This window comes from Gavialis gangeticus, unplaced genomic scaffold (genome assembly GCF_001723915.1).
Source record: "Gavialis gangeticus isolate Ggan-Ray unplaced genomic scaffold, GavGan_comp1, whole genome shotgun sequence".
In the NCBI taxonomy this organism is placed as follows: Eukaryota; Metazoa; Chordata; order Crocodylia; family Gavialidae; genus Gavialis; species Gavialis gangeticus.
Window position 1 is genome coordinate 40,708,885 of NW_017729031.1, and position 23,432 is coordinate 40,732,316.

Genomic DNA, 23,432 nt, shown 5'->3' on the forward strand with positions numbered 1-23,432 from the left:
GGACTGGGAATTATTACTGGGACCGGTGCATTTAAAGCCAAAACACCCTGCTTGCCTCCATCGCTGTTCTCCGAGGAGCCTGCAACCTGGCTGTAAAGCATGGAAGCATGGGGTGCAGCCTCCCCCTGGTGGGCAGCGCGTGTCAGCGCCACACTGGTCAGACATGGGAGGCGGGCCTTGCTCTCCTCTGCCCGGGTGGGTCAGGGTTGCTCTGATGCCTGAAGAAGCGTGTTTGTGCCCCAAAGCTTGCGAAGAGCAATTCCCCCAACTTTTTAGTTGGTCTAATAAAAGAGATCACATCTACCCAAATGACCTGGGTCAGGGGCACTTCCGCTCTGGCTCTTCCTAATGTCTTGCAACATGGGAAATGCAGGAATTTGATCCCCTCGTGCCCAGGTGCTCGATGGGTAGCACGTTCTGCTTCTCCAGCGCAGAGGCTCCGGTTGGAGACTGGCAGTGGCTCTCCTCCCCGTAGGCCAGGCTGGTTAATCTCTCCGTGCTTTGCCCGGTCCAGTCTAATTGACTCTAGCAAAGGGGGTCCAGTCTAATTGAGGGGGTCCAGTCTGATTGACTCTCCTTTGGGGTCACTTCCACCATTAAAGGAGACAAGGTACTGGCAGCAGCACACCTGAGCCTTGGCCCAGGGGCCCCATGTAGCTGCAGACTCCCGAGCTGCGCGCGGGGAAATGGCATTGACTTGCCCCACAGTGGGGTTGTGCCAGGTGTCTGGGCGGTGCTTTGGGGGAAAATGACCCTCTGCAAAAGCTAAGGGGTGCTTTGGGATTGTTGCTGTGTGGGGGGCATTTACAAGGGAGGTCTGCATGCAGGGGTTGGCGGAGCTGGGTTGTGGGGACATCGGTGCTCAGACATCTGGTCTCTGGACCTGCTGCTATGGGAATCAGCAGGAGACACAGGAGTTTAGTACGTGTTGAACCCAAGGTCTCTGACAGAGGGGCTAAATGTGAAAGGGTGTTTGTCCTGTGACGCATGGGAGCGAGGATGTGAGCATGTCTCAAGGATGCCCAGGGAATCAGGGAATCGTGCTATGAAAGAAGAGCAAGCAGCCAGACCATGCAAAGGCTGGTGCATTGGGTGCAGTAGGGTTGCAGGTCGTATTTGGGAGCAGAGCCTGGTTTTTCTGAGCTGTTTGGGATGCATCTGTCCTGTTCCCAGCTCCCCAGGCCTCACCTTCAGGAAGGCTTTGCCAGCTCCTGTTGGCTTGGCGCGAACAGCCCAATGGCACCAGCTCCAAGGGACAATTTACCTGACACCCTTTGAGAAAGATCAGCCCCAGATGTGTTGCTGAAGGACCAGGCCACCCTGCAGCTGTGAGGTTGTCTGCCCCCAGAAACGTGTCTTTCTGGCTTCCACCTCAACGCGTAAGGGCCCATAAACTCTCCCCTACATTCACTCTTGGGCTCCCTGATTTCTTTCCTTCCTCCCCTCCCCAAATCTTTATTCCCGGTCCAGCCAGACCCCTCCCCACCCGTCTGGAGGGAGCATGCACACACACATGCGCACAAGCTAACTGAATGCATAACTTTATTAAATAAATGCTTTGTCATGAGAAAAGACAAAGATCAAAGAGTAACATAAATTATAAGTTGAATAAATAGTATACAGCGATCGTCACTTTTTTTAATAAAATGTGAGATTTTTTCATTTTTTTTCTTTTTTTTAAAGTACAAAATGCTAAAACAGAGCAGTACGCTCCTCTTCCATGGTCTGTTTTTCACAAACTTGTTTTTTTTTTTTTTAATTTTTTTTTCTTTCTCCACCAGTAAGATTATGAATATTTCTCATTTACTGAAAAAAAAAAAAAAAAGAAATCAGAGCTACTGTATGTATGTAAAGTTATAAAGAGCTACCGTAAAAATGTGTAGTGAGTATTGCTTAAAGATAAAACCAGGCAGGAACCTCCAAATCCGGTGTGTTAACAACTGTGCTATAATGGGCTATAACGGTATGGTGGAAGGACGGTACCCGGGTGGTGGTGGGGCAGGTGGGGGTCAGCGCAGTGCATCACATGGTGAGCCGAGCTGCTGTTACCAGGACAGCTGTCTGGAATCGAGGTGAATTGTCTAGGGTTTAAATATACGCATGCCGTTGGGGAAAAACACCAAAGAGAGAGGCGGGGCAGGACAGAGAGGGAGGAGAAATAGTGCAAAACGCTCTTGTACTAGTGGTTTTTATAAAAAAAAATAAAAAAAAAATAAAAATAAAATCAGAGTGTCCACTGCAGCACAGACAAGGATAACCCAGCGGGTGAGGAGCTGTTTGCACCCCCTGTTCCCGATGCATCCGAACCCCAGGGAGCCCTTCCTTGGGGCTGCCTCCTGCCCGGCTGCTCTTTGGCTAGCACAGTGGTCAAAGGAGAAGGAAAGGCAGGCACCGGCAGTCACGGTCACCACTTCCCCCATGCAAGACCCCTGATGGTGCACAGGACGCCTTCCTTGAGGAGGCAGATGAGACCGAGGGGAGTTGTGATCCCTCCTATAGCAAACCGGAGGGCAGAGGATCAGCAGGAAGGACCCTGCTGAGTCTGCTCGAACGCGGGGAGCGACATGGGAAGTGCACCACGGATGCCTCTCACTTGGCAGAAGTCAGGCCTGGAAAGGTCTTCCTTCAGCCCTACAGCTGTGTGCACAGGTCCACCGGCCGCGCGATGCTGCCTCTCCTGGGGTCTCAGCCCACTCTCAGCCCCCTGCAGACCCAGAGCCCACCCTGCTCCCCGGACACGCGCCGGGAGCTCGGCATGACAGGTCATTTGAGCCTTCCCAGGTCTGAAAAGCAGCAGGGTGTTTTCAATGGGCCAAAGCTGCCCTGGGCAGCACCACATGCACAGATGGGCTTTGCAGCCCGAACCACAGGGCAGGGGATCTCGTGGGCTGATTTCAGAGGGGGAGAAGACTCCTAACGGGCTAGAAGGTGGCAGCTGCCTCTTAAAGAGCGCTTGTTACCTGGGGACACACCTGTGTGCACCCACGTGTGCACACATTGGTGCGGGGGTGGTTTCTCTCGGCTATTGCCTGCGTTTTCTGGTCTAGGGACCAGCCTCCATTTCCACTTCCTATTGCCCGTCAGTCAGAGGGACGCGTCTTGCTCTCTGCCCCTCGCAAAGAGTCCACCCCAGAGAGGCAGGGGTCAGGAGCCTGGGGGTCAAGCCCAGCCTCAAACTGGCCCCAGAAGTGCATCCCGGAGCGGTCTCAGGACAAAAGCCACAGGGTCCCAGCACAGCTGGGAGTCACATCACTGCCTTCCCCTGACCACAGCCACAGCCCGACCCCATGCCAGACCAGGCATGCTCCTCCCCATGCAGCCAAAGGCTTTCAAGTTTCGAGAAATAAAATAAAATTTAAAAAAAATAGATAGATAGATAGATAGAGAAAAGAACGAGAGAGAGAGGCGAAAGGGAGGCGTCTTGGACGAGGGGGGTACTGGCCGTGGGCAGGCGAGAGCAGTGTTGTGGGGACAGCTGGAGGAAGAGAGAAGGGAAGGCCTACCCATGGGATGCCGTCGCGCCTGGGGCACGGCCCTCTCTCAAGGAGGGGCTTTCTCTTTGCCCCACTACTCAACTCCTTTCCAAGCCACCCACCCTTTCTCCCACCACTGCCAAGCTGGGGCATCCCCGATCCCCTCCAACACCCTCCGTCACCACCCAAAAACTCCTGCTCTGACCCCAGAGATGCCTGTGGTAATGCACAGGTAAAGCGGCACCGAGTGAGACTGGATCTGCACAGCCCCACACTTGTAGGGGGGGAGGGGCGGACGCTGAGCTAGGCCCTGACTTTGTACATGGCGACCAGCCTCTCTGGGGTGCAGTGGTTTAAGCACCTTGCTGGATCCAACCCAGTGGATGTGACAGCTAGGAGTGAGACCCTCAGGAAATCCCCATCCCTGGTGATGGAGATGGGCTGGGGGGGGTGTTCCTGCCATTTTTCTCCTCTCTGCTATTCACATGGCTTGGTCCTGATCCCAGTGACACTAAGGACCCTTCACACAAGTGCAGCAGCAAAGAGGGGTCTTTGCAGGTATAGAAAAAGCCCCCCTGAGCATCCCCCCAATTCAGGGAACCTCCAAGGCCGCTGTGCAATAAGCCCAGCCGGCCAGCATGGTGCACCAGGCTTTTTTGCAGAGGACGAGGCAGAGCAGCCCAGAGGCTGCTCTACCGGCCTGCTGGAGGCCTGGCAGGACCCTCCGTAGCACCGGGGAACAAGGAGCATGGTTCAAAGCCTCCTCAATCCTTCTGTCCCAAGCCCGGAGAACGAGGCCTTTTGAGGCCACCGGGCTGCCCCGTTTCACACCCGGGACTCGCCAGGCAGCTGGCTCCTCCGCTCCCCTACACCCAACATCCCGTGCCAATGCAATCCAGAGTGAAACCAGAACTGAAGCTGCCTCCTAGGTCCAGGGTGAGAGGGAGACAGAGCTGGACCCGCGTCCCTTTAGTGCAAAGCTATCATCCCTCCCAGAGGCTCGCCGGTTCCCTTTGACCTGCGCTCGCGGCAGGCATCCTTCTTCCCAGGTGCGCTCTCCCGGGTGTCTCAAGTCAGCACGTTGTCCGGCCGTGCTCCTGGCCCGCCACCCCACACGTCTTGACGCACAGCGCTCCCCGTCTGGGAGGGAACGGTCGCTGTCTCGTGTGCACATGCGTGTCTGCATGCGCAGATGGCTAGCAACAGGGAGAGGCTTCTTAATCGCTAGTAGGTCTCCAAAGCAAGGATGGAGCCCATTGCTCCTTTCCCTGGAGGGCTGTTTTATTTCCTGCAGGGTCTCCGTGGAAGCAAACCTAGCCAAGACCCTTGTCATGGTGAAATAAGAGAAGAAACGGTCTCAAACTCAAGAAGAAAAGTAGAGTCCCAAGGACGTCGCGGTCTAAGCCTGGCGAAGCAGCTTGAGTCCATTGGATTTACGTGCCCTGAGGCCTCCCGGTTTGCTCTGGTTGGACTTGGGGGGCTCTGACTGTATGGAGTGAATGGAAACCATCTGCAGGAGCCTTGAAAGGGGTGTTTGAATGCTGGACTAGGGGAAAAAAATAGATATGGGCTTGCACGTATCTGTGTGCGCATGGGTGTGTAGCATTCATCAGCCTCGAAAAGGCATCTTGGCCTGGGGCAAACACGTATTTGGATGGGCAATTAAAAATGTCATTAGTTTCTCTCCATCACCGTCTTCATCTTCATCGTCATTGTGACACAAATGGTGCCAAGGTGGCCAAGGAAAGCCCCGATCCCACAACCCCTTAAGTAATGCACGGGCTTGAATGTTCACGGTCGACTTGCAAGGGATGTTTGTCTGTGACCAGCCCAGGAGATGGTTCGAGGGAACGGCTCTGCACTTGAAGTTGAAGGCGCCGGCGTTCAGGACGGGGGCTGGTTTTCCAAGGAGGCGACAGACCACAGACGTCCCCACGCTGATGGAGAACAGCTCAACAGAGTCACACGTGCCAGGAAATGAGATCTCCTGCTGAAGGGACACCACCCCTTTCCCCCGAGGGACTGGAAAGGCGGGGTTGTTTTTCCGAAAGTCTACCAATACATTTGGTTGGCGTCCGCGCCGTTGACCCGCTCTCTCGCATAAGGCAAACCATTAAAAAAAGGTATATAAAAGGCTATCTACGAACCCCCAGCAATCTGCATATATCTATGGCTATAGATATATCGATAGAGAGGAGGATAAAAATCAAAGCCACTCAAGTCCTAGCAGAGGAGAGGGGAAAATTGGACGTGGAAGAAGGGACTCGAGTGGCAGGAGCAGGAGTGTTGCTCGTGGCAGGGCTCCTCTGTCTTCTCCAGAGACCGCGGGGGAAGCGGCTCACTAATCCGGGGCAAAAAGTAAAAAATAAAAAATGAAGGAATAGTAAAAATCAAAGCAACCCATGAGAGCAAAACACCAACTCAAGTGCTTTCGAGCAATTCCTACAGGTTCGTGCTGCCTCCGCTCCTCGGCGGGGAGCAGGGAGCGGGGAGCCGTGGCCGGGGGAGTCGCGGGGAGCAGGGATGAGGCGTGGAGGAAGCCACTGGCTCGTCTTTCTGCTCCTCCTTTCCTGTCCTCTGTCAGTCTGTGTCGTCGCGGTCGAGGACGGACTGTCGATTCCAAGGTTCTCAGGTTCTTCAGCTTGTTTCTTTTTATTTAAAAATGAGATGAAAGGAGTCCGAGTCCGGGGCGCGGGGAGGCACGGGGGTCGGGGAGGTCTCAGCGGGGGGTTCACTCGGTGTTGCTGCTGTCGAAGTGGTGGCACTGGAGGTCTCCGGACACGTACCCGCTCCCTGGCAGCTTCAGGCCATACTTGTCCACGCACCAGCACAGTCCGCGCTTCCGACCTCGGGATGGCTTGCACTGCGGAGAGACGCGGGGAGACGTCAGAGAAAGGCTGTCAAGCTCGTGGACAAAGGGCACTGATACCCGAACACTTGCGAAGAAGAATTTTCCCGACTATTTGAGCGGGTCTAATCAAAAATATCAGATCTACCCAAAGGACCTTGTCTGCCTCGATTCGCCGTGTGTTTCCACAGCGGAATGAAGTTAGAGCAGACGGCAATGAGGAATAGGCTAGCGGGGACTTGCTTGAGGGCGGCCTGGACTGCAGCCGGGGAGCTAAGGGGCTGCTAACGGAGATGGACAGAGTTGCAGAGTGGGACTGTGCAAGCAAAGCTAGAAAATGGAGGAAAACTATCCTTCCTGTCTCTGACATTTTGATTATCTCAGGCACCGCCGCGCTGGACAACAGGCGCAGTATTGCCATGATTTTCCACGGACTGCCGCCCGAAGGGGGCTGGGAGCCGCTCTCGATCCCGGCTCTAGCAGATTTGTGCCCCCTGCTAGGACACTGCTGAGATAGAGGGGGTTATCCCCCCCGAATCGGACCGCACTGGCTTCCAGTGAAGACGCTACCTGTTTCCTCTTGTAGAAACCCTTCCTGTCGCAGTTGGGAAGGTGCACGGCTCTGGGGATCATCCGCTGGCTAGTTTTGAGCTCCTGCAGCGACGCCTCCATCTGTCTGCGGCAAGGACCCTGCCGAGAGGTGACAACCAGGGTGAGACCCGCCGTCCCGACCCAACCGGCCTGAAGACACCCCGTCCCATCCAGGGTCACCCGGGAGGGATGAATCCTTCCAGGCTGAAGCTGGGACGCAGCTCTGTGCTTCCCAGCTTGCTCTTCCCACCAAGTAGACCAGACGCCTGAGCAGCCCAAGCCTCCTGTACTGGTGCAGGGAAAATGGGAGAGAGGGAAGGAAAGGAAGCAAGAAGGGGAAGGCGGCGTGCAGGGGAAAGGGCCCATGCAAGACTCACCAGCTCGAACTCCGGCCTCAGCTCGGGGGCAGCGACCCGGGGGTGCGCCGTGTTCTCCGCCGCGCCGACAAACTTGCTCGAAGTCATCTTCTTCCTGCGGTCCTTCTTCAGGGCCTCAGCCTTCAGCTCAGAGAGGCGCGGGTGCTTGGGCCTGTATCCCTTGGGCGCGTAGGTCTCCTCCGTCATCTCCGAGGTGGTTGGCTCCTCATGCTCTCGGGACTCCTTCTCTGGAGGGAGAAAGGCAGGGTGCGGCGTGAGCATGCGGGGCCTCGTCGACCCACTGCTTGACGCACCCCACTTCGCCGCATAAGCCCACATACGACTGTGTTTCCCTTCCTAGAAAGGTCAGCCCCGTTTCTCATCACTTGGAGCATCCACTCAGGGCCCCAATGAGAACGAACCTCTCTGGACGCTGGATTGCATGCTGCAGATGTAGGCCACCCCCCATTAGTACGGTGGAAAAATATGCACGGTCTCTGTACCCACGGGCTCTGTGGCGCGCAAGGATATTTTATTTGCCGCAGAGCAGTGGAGTTACCCGTAGGTCCTACCCACCAAACGGCATTTGTGGTTGACCCTACTGTAAACGGGCAATGGCCTTTCAGGTTGGGGCGTTGGCCACGCGAGCCTCCACGCCGCTAGGCTGAGCGGCTACCTAGTCTCAGGACGGGCCTTTGCCTTTCCATGAGGATGAAGGAGTTCAGCAGAGATGGCCAACTCCTATCAGTGGCTCAACTACCGGAGGATAGCTGTCTTTCTAAGACCTCCTGGGTAGCACGGTTGATGCAGAGCGGGGTTGAGTCCCCGCTCGGAGGCGGCTGCACGTCTGCAGTGGCTGCGTGCTCCCCGTGCAGGGGATCTATGTCATCCGCAGGGCCGCGGCATCCGATGCCATCCAAATTCCTACCTCGGAGCACCAATATTTATGGCGCCGGGCGCTAACGAACTCCCCTCGCCGGGAACAGAGGCAGCGCCTAAGTCAGCTGCCGCTTTATCCATTGTAGTTGCCCCTAAATATATCGGGAGGCCTTTTGGATGCCGTGATCCCTCGGCCGGTATGGCTTTAACAGATGGGATGTCGTCAAGTCTCCTGAGCGGTTATATATAGGAGCAAGTTGGTGACAGCCTATACTTAGCTGACTTGTGACCTTTCATGCAGCCACCGGAGTAAAAGAGTTATTTTGGGGTCTAAATTCGAATAAAGTTCTAGCCTCCGGAGGTCGTAGGACCCCCCGCGATACATTCCCAAAAGGCCAGCGACGATGCTTCGGCAGCACCTCCGCCGGTGACAGAGAAACCGCCCGAGCGCGGGACCGGAGGAAAACGGGGCTCAGGATAATTCATTTAGAAATACAAGGTGTTGGGCCTATCAGGCTACGCCTGTTATTATCGAAACGACTGATTGAAATTGGGCGACCACCCCCCCAGCTTGAGCTAAGGGTACTGAGAAAGACCCAATGACTGTTTCCAGTGTAAGAATTATTTCCCGGTCCTTCTCAAGCCCCCCAAAAACTCCCTCAAGGAAGCTCCCGTGGGTATTTTCACCGCCGCACCGAAGTAGGCGCAGCCGGTGTGGAGCCGCGCTGGACGGACCGGCGGCCCTGCCGGAGAGCGGCGCATGGGAGGTGAAGAAGTAGTTTGGGTCCAGTGTTAGCAGTTGTGGGGGGAGCTGATGGGGGGGATTATTTTCTATTATGGGGTTTTTGCAAGCCCTGGGCTGTCGGCACCGGGGTGAAGTGATGGCGGAGCAATCCACGGGCCGACCAGGAGGTGGCACCATGCGCCTTTGGTTTGGCCAACCCCTTGTCCACACATGGCCAACCGTGCCCCAGTTTCGGGAAGGCTCGGGGACCTTGGGAGCATCGTCCCTGTCCCGGTTTCCGTCACACACTGAACCCAAGCAACCCCCAGGAGACCCCAATATCCTTCATGCACGGTGCTGAGCATCAGTGCCCGTTTGCACCCCGCCTGCGTCTTGCCAGTCCCAGCCAGAGACTCTCCGATCTCTATGGTGGGGCGCTGGCATCTGGGTTTCCAGCGCTGCCAGGAGAGGTGGATGCTGCATCTTTTCTTATGCACACAAATGTCCTTAGCATCACGCCCTGCAAGCTCCTATTTACAAAACCCAAACGAGGGGTGCAAATGCACCCCTTTAATAGAGACCCTGGCCAGCTATAATAAGTTAGGGGCTCTTTGCTGCTCCAACTCGAAACCAACCCATCTGCCCCTGGGACAGCCCCACACACCGCTGTCTCCAGAGGCAGAGAGGATGAGAGGAGATGCAGCCCCATCAAGGCGCTTGGTCCAGCATCCTGCCCGTGACCGACACCTGACCCTTTTGATGGAGGACGCTCTACTGTCCCAAAAAGAGCATTTCTGCTGAAAACCAGCACCCAGAGGAGAGCGGAGCCCTTGGCCCGTTTAACCCAGGTCATGTCTGTGTCGAGGTCACTCCCATTCCCATGGAAGGATGCGAAGCTCTGCGCTCTTCGAGGCCTGCTTTAATTTTTGGGGGGGAAACGAAAGAAACAAGTTAGCTGCGGCTACATATCCCTTGTCCTTTCTGAAGGCGGCGCCGGTGGCTGACCCCAGCCTTAGAAATTACAGCAAGTCGAAGCAATTTCGTAGACCTGGAATTTGTCCCCGCGCCAAACCCGGAGAGCGGGGAAGCGGCTGGGCCAAGCCCCGCATCCTCCCGGCGACACGGAGAGGGTGCAAGGCGGGAGAGCCGAAGCCCCGGGAAGGCACCGGGGCCGGGGTTTGCGTGCAGAGGAGGGTGCTGGAAGTGCCTGGCATCTGCCCAGCTCCCCGCACTGCTCGTCTTTATCTGCCAGAAAAGTACCTGCTTTTCCCCCCGTGCTCCCGGAGCTGGGTGTGCAAGCTGGCAGCCCTCGGGGATCGGGGAAGGGGGTCGGCGGGCCGCTGGGGAGGCCAGATCTGCATTGCCACCTGCAGCGAGAGGGTCCTGGACTCCCCAGTGCAAGGAGATGACTCCTTGCCCCAACTTTTCTTTTTAGTGGGGAAAATAATCCTGGCTGAGATGATGCAGTTGGGGCTGGTCCTGCTTGGAGCAGGGGGTTGGACTCGATGTGACCCCCCGAGGTGCCTTCACACCCTCCTTTTCTACGAGTCTGTGAAAAGCAAGCTGCAATGAGACCCTGATGGGCACATCGGGAAATGAGACCTTGGCCATCAGCGGCCCCCAGGAGATTTGCAGCTAAACTTTCTCAGCCTTTTCCCCGTGGAGATACTAGATGGGATCCAGGGCGTGAAGATGCTGTTCCGCGCAGGCACGGGCCCATTTGCTCCCGGTGAGCAGAGCAGGAGCCCCCAGGCACCGGGTGGATCTCCTGCTTGGCAAGACACCGGACCAGCCCTGCTCCGGGCACCCGGCCAGGGACAGCCGGATCCCAGCGTTCGTTCCAGTCTCCAGCCTCGACGGCTGCAAGGAAAACCTCCCCTCCGTGACTCGGTGTTCCCCACGCGGGGCTGCAGCTGGGATCCTGGCAGGAGGACTCCCGGAGAGCCGCCCCACAGCCTCCGACACAAGACGTAAATGCAACCCCACTGCTAGCGGGCGCCCAGGTCCTCCAAGCCCTCCCCTGTCTGCTCTGCTGCTCTGCTTTCTGCTCCCTGCCCAGGTCCCTTCCAGAAGTTAGAGCCACCACAAAGTTGCTCTGAAATACGCCTTGTTTCCCCTCCTCTCCTGCAGGCCTTGTGAAGCAGCAGATGCCCCTGGTGTAGTGCACCCCCGCTTGCCCCGCACACCAGGGTGCCCCAGCTGGGGTAGATGTTCTGCCCCGGGGGCTAATATCAGCTATCGTAAAGGAAAGGAAGAAATAGCTGAGAATCAGGCCCAAATTCTGGTGCTGGAGACAGGTGCCGCTGCAAACGGCCTGTTTCCATCCCTGAGAATAAGCCAACCCTCCTCTTTTTTTCCTTGCTTAAGTTATGCCGCAAGCTCCCTGACCGTTCGGGTGCAAAGGAGGCCCATCGCACGCGCATGTGCGTGGGGGGCTGTCGCAGGGCAGAGGGCAAGTCCTGTCCGAATCGCTCAGAGGCTCCTACAGGTTGGGCTGGATTTTGGGGAGTCTCTCTGGCTGCTGATTGGGGGCCGTGGAAGAGGGGCTGCACAAATGATGATCGTCTGTCCACAGATTCGCACAACCTAGAAGGCCATTTGCCAGTAAACTGTCAGCGAACATAATTCCCTCTATTACTGTTGTTAATGTGATGAGGACGAGGAGGAGGGTGGGAGAAGCACAACTTGTACCTGGCAGGGAGGGTACAAGTTCAGTGCCCTGCATTACCTAGCACTGAAATGCAACCACTTCTGGGGAGGAGCGCTGCACCTGGATCAGCCCCTTGCTTGTGCAAGCTCCCAAGGGAAGGGATCCAGCACGTGTGCTGGATTTTAAGGGACCCGGGTAAATGGTCCTAGTTGTTCAAAATGATCCCAAGCCCCTTTCCACTCCGGCTCCGCGTCTCCCCAACCCAAAGACGCACGCTTCGACCCTCCTGCCTCTCCCACCCACAATAAATATTTGCTGTCACCCCATCCCGTGGCACTAAGAAGATGCCAGTGCCTCCTTGCGGGATGAAGGCAAACACCAGCCTCCCCCATCCCCTGCTCATCTCCTGTTGCATCGGTTGCCCGCTTCGCTGGACGCGGGGCTGAGCCCCAGCCATGCACACACCCAGGCACAACCACGCAGAGCTGGGACTGAGCCCCCTCCACTCAGCCCCACAACACACAAACCCTAAATCCCCTCTCCCCAGCTCCTCAACTTGCACAGTGAGGTTGCTCCTCGTTGCAAATCCCATCCCTGCCTTCAGGAGACCGGCTGTTGCACCAGCACCAAGTCCTGGCTGCTTTGCCAGGGACATTCAGCTCTGCGGGGGGGACCTAATTCTTATTTCTCCCTTTCCAAAATCTCCTTTGCCTGCTAAGGACTTTCTCTGTCTACTAACCCCCGGCGGGAGTCGACCCCATCACCCCAAGGAGCAAATCTTAGTGACCGATTGCTCTGTCCAAGCTACTCCCCTGCAGGCGAGCACAGAAATGCACGGCCCGTCCACCTGCAGAGCTGCTCCTTCAGTCGCATGCAAGCAAATGGCTCGAGCGAGCTCGGGAGCCTACGCGGGGATCAGCCTGGACAACCAAGATAACAGGTCTGGACGAGGAAGGGCTCGTTATGGAAACCCTGCCAGGCAGGAGAGGCCCCACACGCAGAAGCGATGGGAGCGGATGACCCCGCTCGTCATGGAGCTGGAAGGGGGACGAAGCCAGGTGGACCGAGCGGGGATGCAGGAGGACCAGGCCTCACACGGCGAGCACTCGGTCCCTGCTTAGGACCTACGCCCTAATGATGTCACCCGGTGATCTCAGCCCCGCTGCGTCCGCTCAGCGCCATTTGGCATGGACGAGAGCTGGAGCAGCCAGGGACGGCTGTCCGAGATCTTTCCCTTCTTGGTGACGGCCCAAGGGGAGCTCTGGGGCTCTCGCCCTCGGGTCTGAGCCTCGCCCCAGCCCAGCCACGAGCTACAGGGCACCTTTCGTGGGGTGAGGAGGGGTAGGAAGCCAACTCAGCTGAACTCGGAGGAGATGCACGCACCGACGGCAGAGGCTGGGCACATCGGGAGCCCGTGGAGCAAGCGCCTGCACCGCGTGAAACAGCACAGGCACTCAGTACGGGGCAGACACCTGAGGAACAGCAATGGTGCAAGAAACCTAGCGCCGGACGTCCGGCTGCAGTGCGAGGCAGCTGCAGAGGCCCGAGCAATTAAAGGCTGGATGCCCCCGCGTCCCTTTCCAACCCACGCTGCTAGGACTGCGCTGGGGGCGTTTGGGCCACCGCCACCTGGTTGAGAGAAGGAGGGTGATCAAGTGGAGGATGCTCACAGCAGACCCCAGGGTGGGCAGGGCTGAGCTGCAAGCCGAGGGCTGCGTCAGGTTTGGCTAAGACGTTGAACGTGGCGTCACAGCGCAGGTGCCGTGCTCAAGTCATATCCCACGCGTGGGATGATCACCCACGTCTTCTCCCTCTCCAAACCCAACCAGGCTAGCGCACGAGAGGATCCGGCACCCGCATCCTGGGAACCCGGTGGGCAGGAAACAACCTGCGGAGGCTTTTCTCTGCAAAACTGGACATGAAGGGGCCACGTTTCCTGTTAAAATTTGCCCAGAATAGCTCCTCTGGAAGCGTCCCCTCAGCAGATCCGCAGGGGAGAGGATCCTGCCGCGCGAGCTGCCAGGGGCGAAGCACGGGAAGGTGCTCTCTCGCCAATACAAGCAGGTGCATGCGGGACGGGTTTGAGATGCAGACTGTCCCCCCAATGACCCTGGGGCACCCGTGCTGAGCTGCGGAGGGAAGAAGAGGCCAACGGCTTGATTCACGGCTCTTCTGCAATCAAAGGTGATGGAAACATTGGAGAGGAACGTCGCAGGAACCCGAAGCGCTGCTTTCTCCTCCTGGCCAGACGACAAGCAAAATACGAACATTTTTTTTCAACGAGCAAACCCTTCTCCTCCTTTCCTGGAGCTATCGATGGGAAACACCCTCCCTGAACAGTGGCAAGAGCTCCCCGAAAGGGTTGCAGCTGCAGCGCTCTCCAGAGCGACGGCAGATCGGAACGAGACCCGAAGCAAACCTCGAACGTTTCACACCGCCGGGGTCAGAGCGCCTTCCTCTGCACCCGGTGCCAGGTGACTCAGCCGCAGGGAGGAGATGCCAGCTTAGGACGGTCGGTAACTTGGCTCTTCCCGGCTCCATAGAGCCGTTCCCAAAGTTCACTTGGAGCGTGATGCAGTTTTGCTCCAGATGGCGAGAAGCGCGCACATGGGTTTGACTGGATTGCAGCGCCGTTAGGACATAAATCAGACTGAATAAATAAAGCCCATTCACAACAAGGAATAACCAGAACACGCCCAGGCGCTGAGGGAAGGGAGAGATCGTTACCAAAAAATAAATACAAATAAAAGTACATAACAATAGGCAGGGGTAATCTTTCTAAGCCATAATGTCGCCAGAAGCAATCCTGGACTCTTCTGGGCTACTGCAAGGGACTTTGGCAGTATTTTCTCCAACGGAGATGTGCAAAGGAAGGACACGACTTTGCTTGGAGAGGTGCTGTTTGTTGGGGTGGACCCGGGCTAGAGCAATCCCAGCCGAGAGGCTAAACGTTTGGTTCAAGAGGTGGCCGCAAAAGTTTAGAGTAAAGACTAAAGTTCAGAATGGATAAGAGAGTTTGGAAGAATAAAGTTTAGGGGTCACGTCATTTTGCCTCCAAGACACTGGTTTGGGTCCAAGTCACCTAACGAGTGACCAGCACCTCCTCCTGCAGCATGGCCCCAGGGAGCTGGCTCTGTGCTCACCCGCGTCCACCACCACCGCCCCGGTTCAACACCACCTCTCCTAGCACCTTGGCGGCCTCTCCTCCACCACCGCACCCGACGCAAGTTTCTTGGGGAGTCTCCTGGGGTTGCAGCGGTCACTCAAGTGGACGCCAACCCACCTGGTTGGACGGAGACCCTCCAGCAGGTAAATGGAAAGGAGAAAATCTGCCCCATCGATTTGCCCTTTCACCCTACAAAGACCCGCATCAAAAACTGTTTTAATCTGACACCCGTATGTATTAAACCATTAGAAATGCAGGGACCGACCCGTCTTCTCCCCAAAACTTCCTTCTTACCCTTACTCCTCCAGCTTAGAAAATGAAAACCGGCCGACCTGTTTCCCATTTGCTTCCAGTCATTTTCTACTCAACCCCCACCCCGGCCGGGAGCTCATACTGTGACCATGATGGTTTGAGTTATTGGAGCAGCAGCAGGACAACTGTTGGTTTAAAAAAACAGATTCAATCTGAACTTTAAAAAACCCAAACAACAGATGGAAACGTTTCTACGGGGTTTTTACTAATAATGCTACAGCTGTTGCCCAATCCAACTTTGGTGCGACCACCTTAAATACCCACCGCTGAGATATCACGACCAAAGAAGCGAGCAAACCGAACCCAGGAGACGGGGTGCACCCGCATCTGCTGCTGCAAGCACTTGCAATGGAGACTACTCCAGCCCTCGAGGTACCTGAAGAAGTCAATGGGCCTTATGGTCTGTGCGCCGCATCTCGTAGGAGCAGGATTGACCGGATCTGCCGTCAGCCCCGTCTGGTTCCTGCCCCATGTTTGAAGCGAAAGGAGGAATTCGATGGCGCCGGTCACAGGTGAGACAGGGCGTGGGAAGAAAGGGCAAGGCGCCGGGTGGTTATTCAGAGCACGGAGACCCTGAAAAGTGTGTGCAATCTGGGCTAAAGGGGATGGGAAAAGCTGTCTTCAATTCCACCTGCTAAACGGCTCTCGAAATGCCCCCCGGCCCCAAGGAAACGAGAGAGATTCAAGTTTTGCAGCAATGGAAAATAACTCGTGAAGAGGAAAGCATGCTGTCGCCCATCTTCGTGACTCGGGGTCCCGTCGCTTGTTCCTCACTGGGCTCCCTGGATCCAGAGGACTTGCACGTCGTCTCCTCGCAAGGTGTCGGGGTCACAAGGAAGTAATGCTTGAGACGCCTCTCGAACTCCTAAGGGGAGCAGAACCGTGAGGGCTGTGCTAAGCAGCATTGCTGGACCGTATCCCGTGAGCCCTTGGCCCGTGGCGCTCACACCGGCTTCAGTAAGGGTCAGGCACATCTTGGGAAGGGACGTGAATCCCCACTTGCATTTATAACTCACTTCCAGCCACGGGTGGGCTACGTTTTCCACCAAGACCCATAACATACTGGTTAAAGATGATATGCGTGCTCGTTTGCACGTGCAAAATCCTAACTAGACACAAGGGTTTTGCATGAACGAAGCAGAGTCTTTGACTGGGTGATGCTAGGCCTATAGGTGCAGGTGAGGCTCAAAGCCCCCCGTCTACGCCAGGACGAGTCAGGAGCCCACGCCGATAGAAACGCAAAAGGACAAGGCATCCCCGAGTCGATCTCTTGAATTTGACCAGGACGGACCTCTTGTACCTCCTGGAGAAAGATGCCATTTCAGTCTCCATCAAATTCACTTCAACGGTATTGCAAGCCACACAGACATCTGGCAGCCGGGACACCGAGTCACCCAGGACTGGCGAGCCCTCTCTGCCTCATTTCCCTCACACCAGCCATCCCCCAATCTTGCTGCCCAGCAGCTCCCAGCTCTATTTATTCTTCTCTCTTCTCAGTGTCTCATCCAGGCATTCATCATGTCCTGTCCTGATAGTCACATCCTCCTTTTCCCTGGTGTCCCTAACACCCATCAGCTTATCTGAAAGGCATCTGATGGGCTCAGTCTCTGGGCTCAGCTTGCTTCTCCCATCCTTCAAACCCTGCCTGGCTTCCCTGAGAGCCAGCTCACGCTTCCTGTCCTCCTCTCCGGGGCAGTGAGCAGCTCTGCCCTTCCTTATTTACCCAGTCTTGTCTCTGGTAGCATCATGCTCCATCTTCTGCTCCACCATGGAGGCCAGAAGATGAAACATCTGGCTGCCTCTCCCACAGCTGGCTTTCTGGCGTGGTCGGTCCCACGCCTCCTGCTCCCTGAATAAGCCTCGTGGAGACACCCACTTCCACGATACCACCGAGTAGGCACAAATACCTGCAAGGCACTGGCGTTCCAATGCATAGAAAAATTGCAAATGATTTCAAAGCCAACAAGCTGCGTGCACTGCTGGACAGGGCCCCTGCAAAATCCCATTGGCCTCATCTGTCCCCTCTCCCATCTGTGGTTAGTAACAGCCACTCACAGTGTCTTATTTTGGAGCGTTTTGGGGCTGACATCTCCGCTCACCATGTTCTGGAAGGGCACACAGCATCCGTCCTAGGCTGCTGGGTGTTCCCATCATTCAAACACGCACTAGCCACGGTAACATGCTCTCTGCATGTATACCGTCATGCACATATGTGACTATGCACCTGTGGATAGGTATATGCATGCATATATTTGCATATGAGTGTAGACTAGCTACACATATATACATATACTACATGCACTTGCCTATCCTGATAGGTATGTGCATGCATATATTTGCATATGTGTATAGATTAGCTACACACACACACACACACACATATACATATATGTATATGCACATGCATATCCTAACTGGCATGTGCATGCATATGTTTGAATATGTGTGTACTCTAGCTACACGTATATACATACATATATATACATATATGTATATGCACATGAGTATCCTAATAGGCATGTGCATGACATATTTGCATATGTGTGTACTCTAGCTACACGTATATACCTATCTGTATTTGCACATGCATATATCCTTCATACATGCAGGATATCAGCATGGAGACATGCATGTGTCTCTAGACCCAGTAGAGAGTGCTTATGGCATTATGCTATTGTCGCAGAGGTGAGAATTCAGGCCCCCGGATTTATGCCCAAGGCTGTTTGCGGTCAACCTCGCTGCTAATGGGCCCCTTGCCATTCAAGCCTGAAGGTCAAAGGTGGCCAGATGTGATGCTAGTTACATCGTGCTCTTGCGTGCCTTTGGCTACAGAAACTGGCCGGCCTGAACCCTGCCAGCCCTTTCCCTGCAGGTGTATGGTATCCTGGTAGCAATGCTATACATAGCATCATTACCAGTAATAATAATATACGGGCACACACATGCATGGGTGAATAGCGGAGCTCTGCCCTTTTTCCATCTGTTCAGTTTGGTGTTGACCGTGAGGGGGCTGCCAGGTGCTTTGTGAATCACACAAAAGCATCGCGAAGTCAGGCTGGAAGGGACCGCCAGAGGTCATATCTAGTCCAACCCTCTGCCTGAGGCAGGATCAGTCCTATCCAGACCATCCCGTACAAATCCTTGTGTATCAGAAAGGAGCCTGGCTTCAGAGGAGGTGATCCCCCTCCAGGCCCACGGAGCTGATTCATCACCCTCTCTTCTATCAGGACGGCTATATCCCACAAACACTCGCACTGACGAATGACTTCACTCTCCCGGCTGCCGCGCCTGTGCAACTACTCACATGCGCGGTGACCGTGGTCTTAATCTGGAGCGGTGCCACCCAGTTCACTGGAAGGCATCCACACTTGCCAGGGTGCTGGTGAGATCAAACTGAGTTCAGACCATTTACACACCGGCACGCATGTTTGCAGCATTCACACGTGTGGCCGGGGTCAGTGAACTGACATGTGCACGTGGGCCTGCTCATATAACGTGTATGCACACACAGATACACACACGTACACACACACAGATGCCTTTTCTCTGCTGTTGAACCCTGCTGGTATTAGCCAGGAATTTCTCTTGGATCCAGGACTTCATAAATTTGCTTCTGCTTTCCAAAACCCAGGCCCCTCCCTTCCTGTTTGAGCAGCCCCACCCTTCCCCCCTATGCCACAAAAACCAACTTTCCTGCTTGCACCTGATGGATTTCACCATTTTTTTTTTTCACTTTAGATCAAAAAGAAAAATGGAGTTTTTCCTGTTTCTGCTCCCGGAGCTGCGAGCCTGTTGCTACTAGCTTTCGCTCTGATATCTAAAGGGTTTGAAGTGGTCTCAGCTTCACACAAAGGACTCGGCGCTCAGCGCAGATCCCCATCCCGCCCCCCTCGCTCCTTAACCCCCGGACGGCACACGTTTGCATCTGCCATGTGTACACAGCTCGCTGCTCTCATGCCCCTTGCCCTAACCCTCACCCTCCGGTCTAACCCCAGCTCACCCTGTATAACCGCACACCTGCCCTGCTCCTCTCCCGGTCACTCATTTCCAGCTGCCATGTGTCTGTTAAGCCCGACCCTGTGCTAAACAGGCCGCAGCGAGTATGGGGAAGAGGGAGAAAGGCAAAATCTGTCAAGGGGATGATAAAGGACTCAACCCGCTACGAGCTGCAGGAAATTTTGGCTCCGGCTGGTTTCAGCTGACGCAGCAAAATCCATTTTCTTAAAGCAAACTGCAACCCTCCCCCCTCCCGGCTCCGGTTATCGTTGGCTCGCAGTCGCGCAGGGAAACTTGCCAACTGTTTTTTCTTTTTTTTTTTCTTTTTTTTCTTTTTTTTCCATTCTCGAAAGACAGAAGGAATGAGAGGAAGAAAAAAAAAATTGGTTCACATTTGTTTTTCCATGAACTTTTTCAAGTCAGGAGACTCGAACCTGGCTCTGGATCTGCGCGCTCTCCCTCTCGATTCGGCCGACGTGGGGGAACGTGACACGCAAAGAGCAAAAAGCAGGCACATTTGAAAAAAAAAAAAGAAAGAGGATGCTGCGTCTAGTTTTACAGGCGTGCGAGTTACACACGTGTTAAGCTACGATGGGCTGGGGTCGCGGCTCCCTCGCTCCGTCCGACGCCACGATACTCGTTGCGGGAAGAGCTCGGCACCAGGCAGATGAATGATAAATAACGCCCGGGGCACGGGCAAGCCTGTAGCTGCTTTTTTTGGCAAGTCTCTTGGAAGTCTTTATTCGTGCAGCCTGCACAGAGGCTCCGTAGGCCCCCACTATCATTATCCCCACTTTGCAGATAAGCCAACTGAGGCCAAGGGTAAGCAGTGGTCGTGGCCCCAGGTCAAAGAGCTGGTTGATAGCCCAGCCTGCTTCGAATCCCACCCCGTCGCGCTCTCCATCACTCGCTGTCTCTCCCCCGTCACGACGAGACAAATATTTCTGCAAAGTGGATTTCGGCAAGAGCGAGAATAAATAAATAGGCAGCTCGATCCATCCCTCTCCACTGTCACTTCATTTATACAGCGCTGGCTTTCTCCGCAGTTCCCAGCGCAGGGCCAATTTTGGTCATCGATAGACCGGAGCCCCAGCCAGCTTCCCTGACATACCGTCCCTGGTTTTCTGGCCAAAAAGTTCAAGTGCAACTTCGTTTTCCTTCCTCGCCAGTTGCCTAGGAACACGCCTATGAAAATACACTTCTGTGCTCCTACTCTCAACCACTTCAGCGCCAAGAGTGGGGGTTTTCTTCCCTCCCTCACTCGGTCCTGATTTTTTTTACACTCTCACAGACCCAGACCTCACCCGGCCGGTCCGTCCCCGCGCTATCAGCACACGTCCCGTCCCAAAACGCAGGTTGCAACCGTCTCTGCCTGCAAAACGATCCCCTTGGCCCAACAGGCTGAGTTCGGCCCCTGCAAGATGAAACAGGAAGACACGACCCCTCTCCGGCTCTCTGGGCGCAAAGGGGGAAAAGAGCAGCGAGGTGACGAGTGGCTCCTCTCAACGCACCTGCCGCAGGGCTGGGTTTTTGGGGAGGTGGAGAAAGGCCGAGCAATCGTTGCCTTGCTGCTGCCAAGGAAAGGCGAAGCCGCACGGCGGCGGGTGCCCTCTGTCCGCGAGTGGCACTGTTGTTGCGCCAACGTGCCGGACCGGAGCGTGGGATATTTCGCATACTTTCAGTGTGACTGGATGGTTGCACAGTTACCGGCGTCCAAGACAGGAAATCAGCCCATATCTGAGCGTCATCGCTTCCCAGACCCGTTCCACATTTCCGACCGAGCCGGGAAGGCTCCTTTGCCTTCAAACGACTCCAGAAGCAACTGGACGTTTCCCCCAACCCCCCTTTATTTTTCTCCTTCCCAAGCAAATCCAGCGGGGTCTTTATGTCCCGAGACATAAATGAACCCGGCCGGGGCTTTGCAAAGACGACGCGCAGTGCAGCAGAAAGGGAGGGGGGGCATCATCGAAGCAGCAAGATTTATGGGGTGTTAGAAAGGAGAAGCTGCGACCCGGCAGATCTCCGCCGCACGGGTGCCGGGAGCAGCTTGGCACCGAGCAAACGACTGCTGGGTTGCTGGGTTTTTTTGCTTTTGCAAGCCGGAGTTTTCTTGCCAGCTCGTTCCCCTTCTCCTGGCGGAAAGGGGCCGGCGGGTCCTACAGGATTTGCAACGTCTCGGGCAGCTGTCACCTGCAAACCCGGGCTTTGCTTTCTTTTACGCGCTCCTCCGGCATCCGGGCTGGCCCTTCCCCTTGCACCTGCTCCTCTCGGAGCCTGGCCCAAAGGGGCTGCCCAGCGAGAGACCGCGACTCCCGTCTTGTGGCCTGGGGTGTGTAGGGGGGATTTAGGGCAGGGGCTGGATGGCAGGGGGGGCAGATGGGGCTCTTGGTTATGTGGCACTAGCTGCCAGTGGTGGGGATTAGGGGAGGGGGGAGAGGAGGTGGAAAGGAACCAGGGCAGAGGAGCGTAGAGCTGGGGAAGGGGATGGGGTTCGAGTTGGGGGGCTGGGGCACACGACTGCTGGGGGACCGGGGCTGATTTAGTCAAGAGAAGACCAAGGGGGATTGGATAGCAGCCTTCACCTCCCTGCAGGGGGGCTGCAAAGAGGATGGAGCTGGACTGTCCTCAGTGGGGGCAGATGGCAGGACAAGGAGCAATGGGCTCAGGCTGCAGCAAGGAAAACTGAGGTTAGATATTAGGAAAAACTTTCTTACAAGGAGAGTAGTAAAACACCGGAACAAGTTACCCAGAGAGGTGGTGGGGGTGCTGAAGACCCGGGTAGACAAACCCTCGGCTGGGATGATGTAGTTGGGGCTGGTCCTGCTTGGAGCAGGGGGTTGGACTTGATGTGACCCCCTGAGGTCCCTTCCACCCTCCTTTTTTATGATTCCCTCATACCAGCCAAGGGTCGTTAAGAAATGACCCTTTACAGTAAAGGTGCCCAGAATTTGGACTAGACTTCCCAAGGGGGGGGTGCAGTCCCCAAACTTGGGAGTCTTCAAGAGGAGACTGGACAGACACCTTGCAGGGATCATTTGATCTCAGCAGTATTCCTGCACGGAGCTGGGGGGCTGGACTCGCTATTTTGAGGGCCCTTCCAGCCCTTGGTGTCTACGACTGCTCCAACACACCTATTTGTCCATGAACAGTGATTTCTATGATGTCTGTGGCTGCTTCCACACATCTATCTGGCCACCAAAAATGATTTATGTGTTGTCTACAACTACTCCAACACCACTCTTCGACTGTGAAGAGCGGTTGCAATGCTGTCTATGATGGCTCCAGAGTATTTCAAGGTCCCTTCTCTTCGAGGTCCCTTCCAGCCCTTGATGCGTATGACTGCTCCAGCATGACTGTTTGGCCACAAACAGTGATATCAATGCTCGCTATGACTCCAACACAACTTGGCCAAAGACTGGACAGACACCTTGCGGGGATCATTTGATCCTAGCAATATTCCTGCCTGGGTTGGACTTGATCTTTTGAGGTCCCTCCCAGCCCTTGATGTCTACGACTGCTCCGACACAACTAATTCAAGGTCCCTTCCAGCTCTCGATTTCTATGACTGTGGCAACACAACTGTTTGGCCCAAGACTGGACACCTTGCAGGGCTCATTCGATCTCAGCAACAGTCCTGGCCACAGCAGCAGTGTTGGACTCGATGATCTTTCAAGATCCCTTCCAGCCCTCGATGTCTAGGATTTCTACGACTACTCCAACACAAGGATTTGGCCACGACGAGCGCTATCAATGCTGTCTTTGCGGCCAAATCGTTGCGTTGCAGCCATGCCAGAGCGCTACCAATGCTGTCTAGGATCCCCGCAACCCCAGCATTTGGCCCCAGGCCGGACAGACCCCTTGCGGGGTCCAGTGATCTTGGCACTGCAGCGGTGGGGGTTGGACTCGACCGTCTTCCAAGGTCCCTTCCAGCCCTTTTGATGTCCCGCCACGCGAGGATTTGGCCACGGACAGCGCACCGGTGCTGCCTTCGTGGCCAAATCGTTGCGCGGGACTCCCGCCACCCCCGGGTTTGACTCTGCCACGCGACGCTGTGGCCGGGGAGCGCTGGCAGTGTGTCCGCACGCAGGGCAGGTCACCCCCGGGTCCCCCCCATGCCCGGGGCTGGGCGGTACTCACCAGGCTTGCCCCTGTCCCTGTCCTTGTCGGCCAGGCAGAGGCCGCGGCCGTGCAGCAGCGCGTGCAGCGGCTTGTCCTCGCCGGGGCGCGGCAGGCAGCGCAGCCCCTGGGCGCAGCGCTCCGTGTAGACGCCACAGGGCTGCCCCGCCGGCAGGGCACACGTCAGGCAGCAGCCACAGCCCGGCTCCTTCACCAGCTCACAGCCGGCCGGGTGTGGCGGGCACAGCGACAGCGCCTTGTCGTCGCACGGCTCGCAGTGCACCAGCGAGCCCAGGCCGCGCGTCGTGCCCACGCACGCGC

At 55.9% G+C, this 23,432-nt stretch overlaps 1 protein-coding gene across 1 annotated transcript in view; it reads right to left on the reverse strand.

Annotated features, from left to right (window-relative positions):
• Positions 1-2,614: 2,614 nt before the first annotated feature.
• The window catches only part of IGFBP5 (insulin like growth factor binding protein 5), a 21,051-nt gene continuing 233 nt past the window's right edge, over positions 2,615-23,432 (reverse strand). The window contains exons 2-5 of the mRNA XM_019522650.1: positions 23,133-23,432; positions 7,290-7,516; positions 6,892-7,011; positions 2,615-6,336 (exon numbers count right to left, since the gene is read on the reverse strand). Coding sequence (XP_019378195.1) covers positions 6,205-6,336; positions 6,892-7,011; positions 7,290-7,516; positions 23,133-23,432 — 779 coding nt within the window. The 3' untranslated portion in view covers positions 2,615-6,204. The remainder of the gene's footprint in view (positions 6,337-6,891; positions 7,012-7,289; positions 7,517-23,132) is intronic.